The 13562-nt window shown below is 41.9% G+C and overlaps 1 protein-coding gene across 1 annotated transcript in view; it reads right to left on the reverse strand.

The window, feature by feature from the left end:
- lrrc56 (leucine rich repeat containing 56) overlaps positions 1-13562 on the reverse strand; it is a 150535-nt gene that overhangs the window by 122623 nt on the left and 14350 nt on the right. The window contains exon 2 of the mRNA XM_078221293.1: positions 5583-5745. Coding sequence (XP_078077419.1) covers positions 5583-5738 — 156 coding nt within the window. The 5' untranslated portion in view covers positions 5739-5745. The remainder of the gene's footprint in view (positions 1-5582; positions 5746-13562) is intronic.

Consider the following 13562-nt stretch of genomic DNA (forward strand, 5'->3'; position numbering starts at 1 on the left):
TTTTTCAGCTATTGTATGTGGTTTTGTCTGTTGAGCAATCAATTCAGCCACTTGGTAAGATACAATCTGCATCTTATCTGAGACTGTCATTCGTTTTTCAAAATATGATCGTTGGCATTTCTGCTGTTCCAAAAGCCTGTCAAAATATTGAACATCCTTGTTTGCCAGATTTCCATGTTTTGACAACAGATGTCTTTTCATCTTGCTTGAGACCATATTGGAATTGGAAAGCTTCTCACCACAGATCAAACATATAGGCCGAAGTACGTTTTCATCTCCAGTCCATGTGAAACTGAGAGTCAGATAGCTATCCATATATTGTCGACAAACTTTCTTTCTTGGAGGTTTGCTTGGGCCTGCGACTGGTGTAGAATTAAACGACTCTTCTTCAGCACTCTGTTCGAACGGCGATTCTGGATCACAACATGGACTCGGATCATCCTCAGCATCACTTGATGCGGCACGGTAGCACAGTGGTTAGCACTGCTGCTTCACAGCTCCAGGGTCCCGGGTTCGATTCCCGGCTCGGGTCACTGTCTGTGTGGAGTTTGCACATTCTCCTCGTGTCTGCGTGGGTTTCCTCCGGGTGCTCCGGTTTCCTCCCACAGTCCAAAGATGTGCGGGTTAGGTTGATTGGCCAGGTTAAAATTGCCCCTGAGATGCGGAGGTTAGAGGGATTAGAGGGTACAATATGTGGGGGTAGGGCCTGGGTGGGATTGTGGTCGATGGGCCGAATGGCCTCCTTCTGCACTGTAGGGATTCTATGATGCTCTTGCTCTCACTTTGGAAAAATATCTACCATTTTTAAATGTTTCTTTGATTGTCCTTGAATCTTCCCGCCACACTTGCCATCCTCTCTTGCTGCACCAGTGTGGCGCGCCGCACCCTTTGGGAACCACTACTTTAGCCCCAAGAGTTATTTCTAATTTCTTCTTGAAATCAGACAACGTTTTGACCTAGACTACTTTCCGTGATAGTGAATTCCACACATCCACCACACTCTGGGTGAAGAAATTTCTCATCATCCCAGTCCCAAAAGGTTTACCCCTTATCCTCTAACTATGACCTCTAGTTCTGGATTACCCCAATCACTGCTGATCAGTAATTAATAAAATCGATAGAAGTTGATTTACACAACCAGAGCTGTGCAATAAATTGATCAAACTGCACAGGGATCTCCTTAGACTGCACTTTGAATACAGAGTGCAGATCAGGTCACTAAGACAGAAGAGAGATAGTCAAGTGCTGAAGACAGTGCAGAGCAGAGTCACAACTTCAATCCATTGCAATGGGGGTCTGAGTTTTGAGATGAGGGGAGAGATTTAGGCTTTTAGCCTCTGGAAGAATAGAGTAGATCTTTATAAAAAGATGAAATATTCACTGGCATAGAAAGATTAATCCAAAACACTACTTTAAAGTAACTGGAATGAGTAGTACAAGCAGCACAGATTCAAACTAATAGATGTAAGATTCTCCTCCACACAGAGTGTGTTCAACACTTGGACTCTATAACGTGGTGGAAGCGAAAACCCTGGAATCATTTAAGAAACATCCATATGCAGCAATGGGGTAGGGGTGTTGAGGAGAAAGGAACACGAGAGTGTAGAGTTCAGCCACATGAAGAAACAAAGTTGGGTAAAAAGGTGCCTTGTGATCATTTCCAGTAATCCTGGTTTTGGTGATTGCCCTGGATTCAGATCCTAAAGATTGAAACAAATTTGTAGTTAAGTGGCTACTCGGCAGATCTCCCAGTCAAGCTTTCACTGCAGCTGCGAGGTAGAGACGGAAATGGAGAATTACGTGGTGGAAGCGAAAACTCTGGAATCAATTGTGGTTTCATTAGTTGCATTGGTGTCTGTCACACAGACATTTGCAATCCCCATTCTCCCTGCTTTCCTGGAATTAGTTTGCATTCTGAAATAAACTACAGTTTACCAGAATTGAATAGCAATTCAATAGCAATTCATCACAGATGCCAGTTTGCAGCCAATCTGATTAGCTCCACGTGATAGCAAGAAATGGCTGAAGGCATTGGGTACTGCAAAGGCAATGGGCCCTGACAATATTCCACCAATAGTACTGCAGACTTGTACTCCAAAAATTGCCAATTCCCCAGGTCAAGCTGTTCCAGTACAGCTACAACACTGGCATCTACCCAGCAATATGGAAAATTGCCCAGGTCAGGCCTGTGCATAACTACTAGGACAAATCCAACCCGGCTAATTACCGCCCCATTAGTCTACTCTTGATCACCAGTAAAGTGATGGAAGGAGACATCAACAATGCCAACAAGTGGCACTTGCTTAGAAATAATCTGTTCACTGAGGTTCAGTTTAAGTTCTGCCAGGATCACTCAGCTCCTGACTCCATTACAACGTTGGTTCAAGCATGAACAAAAGAGCTGAATTCTAGAGTGCAGCACAGTGACTGCCCTTGACATCAAGGCAACATGTGACCGAGTATGGCATTACGGAGACCTAGCAAAAATGGAGTCAACAGGATTCAGGGGGAAAACTCTCCACTGGTCAGAGTCATATCCAGCACAAAGGAAGATGGCTGTGGTTGGTCCTCTCAGTTCTAGGACACCACTGCAGGAATTCCTCAGGGTAGTGTCCTATCTTCAGCTGCTTCATCAATAGCATTCTATCCAGTTAGGTCAGAAGTGGAGATATTCACTGATGATTGCACAATGTTTAGCAACATTCAGGACTCCTCAGATACTGAAGCAGGATGCAGCAAAATGCAGCAGGACCTGAACAATATCCTGGCTTGGGCTGACAAGTGGCAAATAACATTTGCGCCACACTAGTGCCAGGCAATGACCATCACCTTTAACATTCAATGGCATTACCATCACTAAATCCTCCATTATCAATATCTTGGGTTACCATTGACCAGAAACTGAAGTGGTCTAGCCATGTAAATACCATGGCTACAAGAGCAGGTCAGAGACTAGGAGTCCTGTGGTGAGTCACTCATCTCCTGATTCCCCAAAGCCTGTCCAGAAGGCACAATGATGTGGAGATGCCAGCGTTGGACTGGGGTAAACACAGTAAGAAGTCTAACAACATCAGGTTAAAGTCCTGTTGGACTTTAACCTGCTGTTGTTAGACTCCTTACAGAAGGCACAAGTCAGGAGTATAATGGAATATTCTCCACTTTCTTGGATGAATGCAACTCCAACAACACTCAAGAAGCATGACACAACCCAGGACAAAGAAGCCTGCTTGATTAGCACACCTTCCACAAACATGCACTCCCTCCAGCACATGCACAGTGGCAGCAGTATGCATCACCTACTGCGGGAAGTCACCAAGGCTCCTTGGGAAACACCTTCCAAACTCATGAACACTACCATCTAGAAGGACATGGGCTGCAGACACCTGGAAGTCCCCCCCACCCACCATCCAGACTTGGAAATATATTACTGTTCCTCCAATGTCGCTGGGTCAAATTCCTGGAACTCCTTTCCGAACAGCACTGTGGATGTACCTACACCACAGGGACTGGAGCGATTCAAGAAGCAGATTGTCACCATCTTCTCAAGGGCAATTAGTGATGGGTAATAAATGTTGGCCTAGCCAGGGATGGCCACATCTGGTAAATGAATTCAAAAAAATACTCCTATGTGGCTTGGTGTCAAACTTTGTTTCAGATTACAACTGTGAAATGCCTTAGAGCATGTTACTACATTAAAAGCACAATATAAAACCAAACTGTTCACATTGTTACAAGGTAAATTGCATAGGATTAGAACTGCACATAAAGCACATGTGCTCCATCAAGCCTACTGTACTCCAGGGGCCATTGACAGGAATCCTGCTCCACTAACCCTAACCCATAACACTTAATATCTCTCTTATAGATACAACTTTCCAATCTCATTTTTAAAAAACACCTTATGGATTCTGTTTTAACCAACTGTGGTGCAGAATTTCCACTGTGCAAAGAATGTTTTTCTTTCCCTTTCATTCTTTTGAAATAGAATCATAGAAAAATACAGCACACAAGATCGTTCGGCCTAACATGCCTGTGCTGACTCATCCAGATAATCCCATTACACCTGCTTTTTTGTTTCCTTTTTAAGTATTTATCTAGTTTATTTTTGAAAATTATAATTGAATCTGTGTCCACCATTTTTTCAGGCAATGCGGTCCAGATCACAACTCACCACATAAATGTTCTTTCCTCCTCTTGTAGCTTCTTGTTCTTTTGCCAATTACCTTAAATTCACAACCTCTATAGTTACCAAAACCAGCTCTCAACAACTGGAAACAATTTTTCCCAATCTATTCTATCAAAAATATTATGATTTTGAAGACCTCTATTAAATCTCTCCTTAACATTTGTTTCTCTAAGGCAATGATCTTTCATATGATTTGGTTTGATTTGATTTATCGTCACATGTATAAACATACAGTGAAAAGTATTGTTTCTTGCGTGCTCTACAGACAACGCATACTGTTCATAGAGAAGGAAAGGAGAGAGTGCAGAATGTAGTGTTACAGTCATAGCTAGGGTGTAGAGAAAGATCAACTTGATGCAAGGTAAGTCCATTCAAAAGTCTGACAGCAGCAGGGAAGAAGCTGTTCTTGAGTCGGTTGGTACGTGACCTCAGACTTTTGTATCTTTGTAGGAAGAAGGTGGAAGAGAGAATGTCTGGGGTCCATGGAGTCCTTAATTATGCTGGCTGCTTTGCCGAGGCAGCGGGAAGTGCAGACAGAGTCAATGGATGGGAGGCTGATTTGCGTGATGGATTGAGCTACATTCACGACCTTTTGTGGCAAGGCATATGCACCTTGTTACTATAGGTTTGGGCAACAGTGATCTTAACATCAAATGTTTGTTATATGTTTGAATGCCATAACATTTCTAGTAATAGTCATCATTAGTGACACAATTAGATTACACCACGAGTAGCCAAGCTTTGTGATGCACTTAAGTCTATGCATTTGCTGTATTGTGGGTCACGTAATAAATCAGAATCCTATGCATTTATAGATATCTCATGTTACCCACACTGATGGATTTGGAGTTCTAGTTCAGCAATAATCTATCAATGAGACAAAGTCCAAAGATGTACAGGTTAGGTAGATTGGCTATGTTAAATTGCCCCTTGGTGTCCAAAGATGTGTAGGTTAGGTGGATTAGCTATGGCAAATGCTCAAGATTATAAGGATAGGGTGGGATGGGCCTGGGTATGATGCTCCTTTGGAGAGTTGGTGCAGACCCTATGGGCCGAATGGTCTCCTTCTGCAGAATAAGGATTCTATGGATAGTGCTAAGAATCACTAGGCCCAAGAAATTCAGAACAGGAAAAACTGGTTAGTACAACATTCACTTAGCGGTAAGCTTCTTGAGGTAGATATTGGTCATAGTTGGGACATGCTTTGATTACATCAACAACATCAGACTACTATCTATAACATTTTAGCATAGCATCTAAAAAAACATTTGAACAAGTCCAAAACAACCTTTAAAAGAATAAATTCTTCTCAGTGGAATCTCTAACCTAAGTATGCTTTATGATTTTGAAAATCTTTAGACAGAATTGCTTCCGCAATTTAAAAAAAAAGTCTCACCAATTTGGATGGAGAAAGATATTCTTCAATAAGGAAATCAGTTTCATCTTTGATAACTGGATTGGGATTTAGCAAACCTGGCTGCCCAAAGTCCAGGACCCTAACTGTTGCAGTGCCTGTGCGAGTAACAAAGGCTGGGCGCTGATGAAGTTCCATTGATACCCTAAAAATAAAGAACAGAGGTGAGTAAAATCGTGACTTAAAATAATTACAAAGTCAGAATGGTAACAATTATAATTTAATTTCTCAATTTACAGTCTACAAAAATAAAACTAAATCAACAAGGACCATGATGCAGTTCACAGTTTTATAAGGTTGGGAATGTTACATCATGTCATTAATAATAGATTATTCTCCTTTTATGATGGAGCTAAATCTCTCAAATTAGCGAAGTCAATTTGTTAGCTAAATGCAGGCTCAGTCAATTGAGTTTTACTTGTGCGATCAGGGAATTTGCAGATTGGAAACGGTCGCCAAGTTTCAAATTGTAAGTTAACATCTCCCAGCATTAATTGAGTGCCATTATTTCTCTATTTTTTAAAAATTGTGACATTTGGCACATACAACGCTGGTCTCCTGTGGCATTGCTCACAGTATTTGAATGACACACTTGATTTATTTGTTCATTCACAGGATATGGTCGTCACAAGCAAGGCAATCATTCAGTGCCCATTCCTAACTGCCTTTGAGAAGGTGGTGATGAAATGTCTTCAGTTTATTAGACTATTCCACAGGACAGCTAAGAATCAACTACATTGATGTGGGTCTGGAGTCACATAGTAAATTACTGAATTGTCATAAAAACCCATACAATTCACTAATGTCCTTGAGGTAAGAAAATCTGCCATATATAAAAGTTTATTTATTTATCGTGTCACAAGTAGGCTTACATTAACACTGCAATGAAGTTACTGTGAAAATCCCCTAGTGGCTGCACTCCGATGCCTGTTCGAGTACACAGAGGGAGAATTTAGCATGGCCAATGCACCTAACCAGCATGTCTTTTGGAACGTGGGTGGAAACCGGAGCACCTGGAGGAAACCCACACTGATACAGGCAGAACATGCAGACTCCGCACAGGCAGTGACTCAAGCTGGGAATCGAACACGGGTCCCTGGCGCTGTGAGGCAACAGTGCTAACCACAGTGACACCGTGCCATCCTGGTCTGGCCTATATATGTCTCCCGACCCACAGCAATGAGGTTAACTGGTTTCTGAAATGGCCTTCGGTTGTACAAGGGATGGTAAATAAATGCTGCCCTTGTGACTTGAAAATTCCATGAATTAATAAAGATGATCACACAGCATACCCCTTTGCTTTGAAGTTTATTATTCACGGATGCATTGAGCACAATTTTTATTTTAATTACTTGCATTGGCCCTTGTGTCTGTCGAAATGAGAGGGAATAGAATGATGAGCATTGTGTGGTTTGCGACTATTAAAAAAAGCTGCGGAATACAGATAGTGGGTAGATGAAGTAATATTGTCATTTAAAGCTCAAAAAGGAAGATGAATAATTAAAACATCAACTTTTGATGCTATGCAACCAACCCCCTGCATGGAAGCAAGGGAAAAACATGTAAAGGTGAAATCTTTGGTCGCATATTTAAAAAATGGTCATATTTGTCAATGCAACAGTAATTTATCACCTGTAAAGACATCCTGGAAATCTGAATGATGCTACATAAGTGCAAGTTATTTCAAACAGTGCAATTTCTTCCAAGCTTCAGATTAGCTATGAATGCATGGTCATAGTTTCAGACATTCACATCAGAAAGGATTTACCAGACGTTTTACACGTTGCTGATGCTCTTCAACTGATTGAAAGATGTGGTAGTGAAAGATCTTTGCAAGTTCACCATCAGGATCTGTAGTTTCTACCACTCCCTGAAATTGGAGTAAATTTACTGGGCATTGACCCAGCAAGAAATAAACACCCACCGTGATTGTGTCCACAATAGATATTTGAGCAAAGCATGTGACATGTGTGCTCTGCCAGGACCTTAGCCTAGTGCTTGAACTTGTATTGGGCACTCATTGATTACAGTCAATGGAAACCTTTGGGAACAAGCCCTTGGTGAGAGAAAGCCAGGCACTTCCAAGTACTTAAAACTGCAGGAGGAGTCTTGGAGCAGCAATGCCGTTGAAATTGACATTTTAAGACATACTAGAATCTGTGTTGCATAGTCTTTTTAACAGAGCTAAAATCCATTGTTTTCTGACCAAAGATTTGATTTGCAATCTGATAGATTTTTATTGTGCAGGCCCTTTCAAATGTGGTTTCAATGTGCTATTGGCAAGGTATTGGCTGAGCACCCAAACAAGAGTCAGGCAGAGCTTCTCTAGTAAGCCTTTGAAATAGTGTACAACAAGGAAGCACCTTAGTAACAAGTGGGAGACATGCATGTAGACGCAGCTGTTTCAATAATGTGCTGTTGAAAATCTGTTATTGCGATATCACTGCATTTTCAATGTGGAAGAATAAGGAAAACAAGCGTGGGCGTGAAGAATGCTGCTGAGGGAATAGGGAGAGGGTAAGAATTTGACTGTAAGGTTTTTCTTTTTATTCAAGGTGGAAGGAAGCAGTTGTAAGATTGCATGGGGGGGGAAAAGAGAGTGGAAGTGTGCACTATTATGTGGTACAGAAATAGGAGGGGCCAAGCAAATTACATTGCACCAAAGTTTCTTGTAGTTGCTACTCTTCTTCTATCTCCAAATAAGCCATTTCGTCAAGATTATGGGTGACACTTGCAAGGCATTATTTTCCATCCCTAAATGAAGTTATTAAGAACTAATCACACAAGCAAGAGCAGGAAGGCCTGTGGGTTCCCTTCCCCAAAGAGCTTTCGTGAACCAGTTAGATTTTTGGGCCATGTGACAAAAAGACTACATAAATGTGAGCTTTCATTTCCCTTTCAATCCACCAAGAATGCTTCAAAAGGACAAGAACAAAAAACAAATTTACTTTTGGTAGCAAGAAAGAGGGATATCAAAAGGTAACCACAGGTCTGAATGTCTCCAAATTTGCCTCTTCATTGATACAGGGGTGGCAAACGTCACAAGTCAGGTCAATGCCAGCAAACAGCAACTTTGCATCGCAAACAATTCAAAAGAAAATATGGTGTTTTTATAGATTTTAGAACAAACATATTGTAGAGCTGCTTCATTAGGAATTGCTTTTATTTCAACAAACAAAAATATCAGTTTCTACTGCAAGGAAATGCCTGCTGCATAGCAGTAGTTCAACACAATGAGTAGATATGGTGACAAGTATAAAGCAGTTCCATTGACATCCAAAAGGTTAATTTTCAAGTTGAATACCCATTGTCAGAACTGGCATAGGCACTAGGAGAACAGACAGGAGAAAGACTTGCATTCCTATATTCTAAAGTACTTGTGAAGTGGTATAATGGAGGAAACAAAAGTAGGCAAGTTAAAAGCAGGAAACTCCCACAGAAACTATTGTGATAATGACCATTTTTCTGTTAGGAGACACTGCCACCTTAAAAGGAATGGGGAGGAGGGGGAATGATATGTCACAATAAGGGCCAGAGCGGAGATAAAGTAAACTCTGGTCTATTTGTTATTGAGTACCCCTCACTTGCACGAATGATTATCTTCCATGAGTCCGAAGCTGGCTGAAGAAAACCAATATGGATCTGTAGACTTTATGGCATGTAGGACACTTGTTGTAATGAGGGATGTCTGGTCATCAGTTCAGTTCAGGCTGTGGCATATTCTGTTCGCTGATTTGGCTTTTCTCTATTTTGTTGCCATTGGGTCTCAAAATGCAGGGATCCTTCCCATGGACTCTTTCACCATCGGGTTTGATCCAAAGCAATGGCCTTCCAGGAGTCAATGCCAATGCTGCACCTCTTCATTTTGCTTTTTAGCACATCCTTGAAGCACTTCTTCTGTCCTTGACCCTCTGCTGTACCTATCCAGTCTGAGCTGGAATAAAACAGAAAATGCTGGAAAATCTCAGCAGGGCTAACAGCATCTGTGCAAAGAAAATAGGGCCAACATCAAGAGTCTGGATAACCTTTCGTCAGAAGTAAAGACAAAGAAAATAGGACAAGGTTTATACTACAAAGGTGATGGGGGGGTGGGGTTTGGGTAATTGATCAAAATGTCATTGACAAAAGGACAAAGGAAATGTAAATGGTGGTTATAAAGGCTGAGAAAAGTCTAATAGTGTCCATTGAGAGATCGGAAGATGAGGTACTATTCCTCCAGCTTGTGTTGGACTTCACTGGAACATTGCAAAAGGCCATGGACGGACAAGAGAGCAGGATGGTGTTTTGTTACGGCAAGCAACAGGAAGGTCTGGGCCCTGCTTGCGGATGGACTGAAAGTATTCTGCAAAGCAGGTCACCCAGTCTCTTTGAAGTAGAGAAGACCTCATTGGGAGCAGTGAATGCAATAGACCAGCTTAAAGGAGGTGCATGTGAAGCGTTGCTTGAAAAGAGTGTTCGGGCCCTGGGATGGTAAGTAAGGAGGAGGTAAAGAGACAAGGGTTGTATCTTCTACGATTGAATGGAAGGTGCCGTGGGCAGTGGGTAAGGTGTTGAGTGTGATGTGGGAGTGAACCAGGGTGTCCCAGAGGGAACGGTCCCTGTGGAATGCTAACAGGGGGAGTGAGGGGAAGATGTGTTTGGTGCTGGCATCATGCTGAAGTTGGCAGAAACGGCAAAGGATAATTCTTTGAATGCGGAGGCTGGTAGGGTGAAAAGTGAGAACAATGGGGAGTCTATCCTGGTTCTGGGAGGGGAGGGGGCGAGAGCAGTGGCGCAGGAGATGGATTGGACATGGTTGAGAGCCTTGTCAACCACAGTGGGTGGAAAACCACGATTAAGGAAGACATATCAGCAGCACCATTAATAAAAACAGCACCATCGGAACAGATGCAGCAGAGGCAAAGGAACAGAGAGCATGGGATGGTGTCCTTACAGGATGTGGGGTGTGAAGAGCTGTAGTCCAGGTAGCTGTGGGAGTTGGTGGCGGGTTGGGTAAGATGCTGAGTCGGTGGAGGCTTGATGGGCCAAATGGCCTCCTCTAGACTGTAAGAATTCTATGATTCTACTCCTGTCTTAACCTCTGAAGGGTCTGCAATAGACCTGTTACAAATCATTGCTCGCTCATATATCATCATGAAACAGGCAATGAATGGTAATGAATTTTGGAGGACATCCATACTTAAGCAGAATCTTCCAGCGTGCCTCACAATTTACAGAGTTGAAAGAATGATATGTAGAGAGGTGGATGCTGTTTGTGACATTTTTCCTATAGTTGGCAAGCTTAAAAATCATGTGCCTCTTGATGGCCTAAAACCACATTTAGATTTGGGGAGTAGCTCTTCAGCAAGTGTAATAAGTCAATGCTAGAACGTTCCTTATGATGATCTTTCCTGCATTAGAAATCAGGTAGCTGTCTCTGAATTTCCAGTTAAATTTATCCCTGGTCTTGAGGATATCACAACTATGGCATCCTAAAGATCATTTGGGACTTCTCCATTCCAAATCTGTTAGATAAGGGCATGGAACTGTAATTTTAGATGATCTCCTTGTGCTTAAAAATTTCAGCAAGAATTCCATCACCTCCTACTATTTTGTTGCTCTTCATTTGTATGATGGCTTTCATCACCTCCATAGGTGTTGGCAGAGTTCCGAGCTCATCTCTAAATGGGTACTATGGGACCAAGTTGAAAGCACTTGTCAAGAATTGATTCTTGATCGAAAATGACTTCAAAATGTTCCTTCCAACAGCCGGTACAGCTTCACATTTCCCAATCAGATCTCCCTGATCCTTAGGCCCTACATGAGCTGGCCTTTGAGCTACTAATAGGCTTTGTGACAGTGATGAAGCCACAGATATCGTTCACATCATCGCGATGCCTTCTCTGCCCAGTGCGTGTTCTGGCCATGGTTGTGCCTTTGTACCTCTGGCTTATGGTAAACCAGTTTCATTTGTATAGAGTTTGCATCATTTTTGCCAGACACAGAAAGTCTTATGCTTGTGATCAATCTGTTCACTGATATCCTCAGCATTTTCAACAAACTAATCCCGATGTTTCCTTACAGAAAATCCAAGTGTCTTTTTAAAGACATTGATGATATCAGATTTAAGGACTTTCCAATCACTGTGGACATTCTTTTGTTCTTGGTTAAAGTTTGCAAGTTTTTCTCTCAGGCATTGTGGGAATTGGTTTCTTATTATTGGCTCCTTCAGAGCTTCAACATTTTATGTAGCAAATGCAAGTCCCTAAGCCAAACAGTTTCTTCCAGTCCTGTTGAGTGCGGATAAGTCTCCGCTGAGTCTGTAAAATGGACGTTCTTCTATGATGTGGTGCATAGTTTGTTCTCTCCCACAGGCACATTGGGGGCTGGCACTAATGCCCTATCTGTGGAGGACGACCAAGCAAGGGCTATGGCTAGTCCTGAACCTGTTGTGGGTGGACCATTCTTTTCTTGGAAGATTGAAACCAGATAGCTGTTGGATTGGGTTGTCTTAGTTCACTCCAGATGTTTCATTTGGTGTTTCTGTCCTGGGTGCCTTAGCTATGGCAAACAGATGGCTGAAAACATGGTTAGAAGTAACTGAGGGGTGGTTTTGAATGGGTGGCTTTTGGGCTGCTCCAAGGCAATGCATTAGGTTCCAGCACTTCCTGCTGGAGCGGGTGAAGTTTAGCTTTGCTATTGTTTCTTTGCACTCGGTGTGGCATGCAGCATTGAGGGACATTGATCACTGCTGCTGCATCCAACATTTGGCTTGATGGACATAATTATAGGAATAAGTTAGTTGGCCCATTTGTAATTAGTATAACAAAGCCATTTAATAGCATCTGCCAATTAGTTTATTTACCCATTTAACTGTAGACATTTCTCCCCCACATACCTATGCAATTGGCTTTGTTTGCTACTGGAATATGTCACTTTCAAACTTACCGTGTAACTGAATGGTATTATGGTCACTATTTCCCAGTGGATCCTTTACTATGATAGTACTGTTAGGGGGCCTACAAACTACTTGCACCATTGTTCTCGGACTCTAGCTATTCCTAATATCCACCCATACTGATACTACTTCATAATCTTCAGAGGCCAGATCCTTTCTCACTAATGTCCGTATGTCATCCTTTAACAAAGGGGCGATCCTGCCTCCTTTGTTATTCTGTCTGTCTTTCCAAAATATTGTGTACCTTGAAATATTTATTTTCTAACCTTGTAACCATGTTTTTGCAATGGTGATTAGATCTATTGTGCCACCCATTAGTCTACCTTATTGCAAGTGCTTCATGCATTCAGATAAAGAATGTTTAATTTCACTTTTTTAAAAACAACTTGTATTCCCTGCAAAGACCTTATTTGCTCATGTACATTTTTTGTTAAACTTCCTGTCTCACTCTGCTTGTCTTTTCCCACATCCCTATACTGTTCCAATACCTCGATCTTTCTTTTTGGATTTCTAAGTCTCCTTCACCGAATCCTACCAACACTCACCACCACACCCCACGACCACCCACCACCACGCTCCTGTTAGTTTAAAGGCTTGATTTAAGACTTGATTAGCTGTAAGTATTCGCATTCCAACCATTATTCTGTAAATTGAGCTTGTGTCTTTATATGCCCTGTTTGTGAACAGAATTCCCACTCACCTGAAGAAGGAGCTTAAGGCTCCGAAAGCTTGTGGCTTTTGCTACCAAATAAACCTGTTGGACTTTAACCTGGTGTTGTTAAACTTCTTACTGAGTTTAAAGGCTGCCCAGAGACCTAGGTATACAATTGGCTGTTGAAAATCTGTTATTGTGATATCACTGCATTTTCAATGTGGAAGAATAAGGAAAACAAGCGTGGGCGTGAAGATTTAAGAATTGGCTAGTACATTGGTCCCAGCCCGGTTTAATTGAAGCCCATTTTACATATTCTAAACCCCAAATGCAATACGGCAAGATGATGCCTCAAGTTTTCAATGCTCTGAAG

This window comes from Mustelus asterias, chromosome 9 (assembly GCF_964213995.1).
Source record: "Mustelus asterias chromosome 9, sMusAst1.hap1.1, whole genome shotgun sequence".
Classification (NCBI taxonomy): domain Eukaryota; kingdom Metazoa; phylum Chordata; class Chondrichthyes; order Carcharhiniformes; family Triakidae; genus Mustelus; species Mustelus asterias.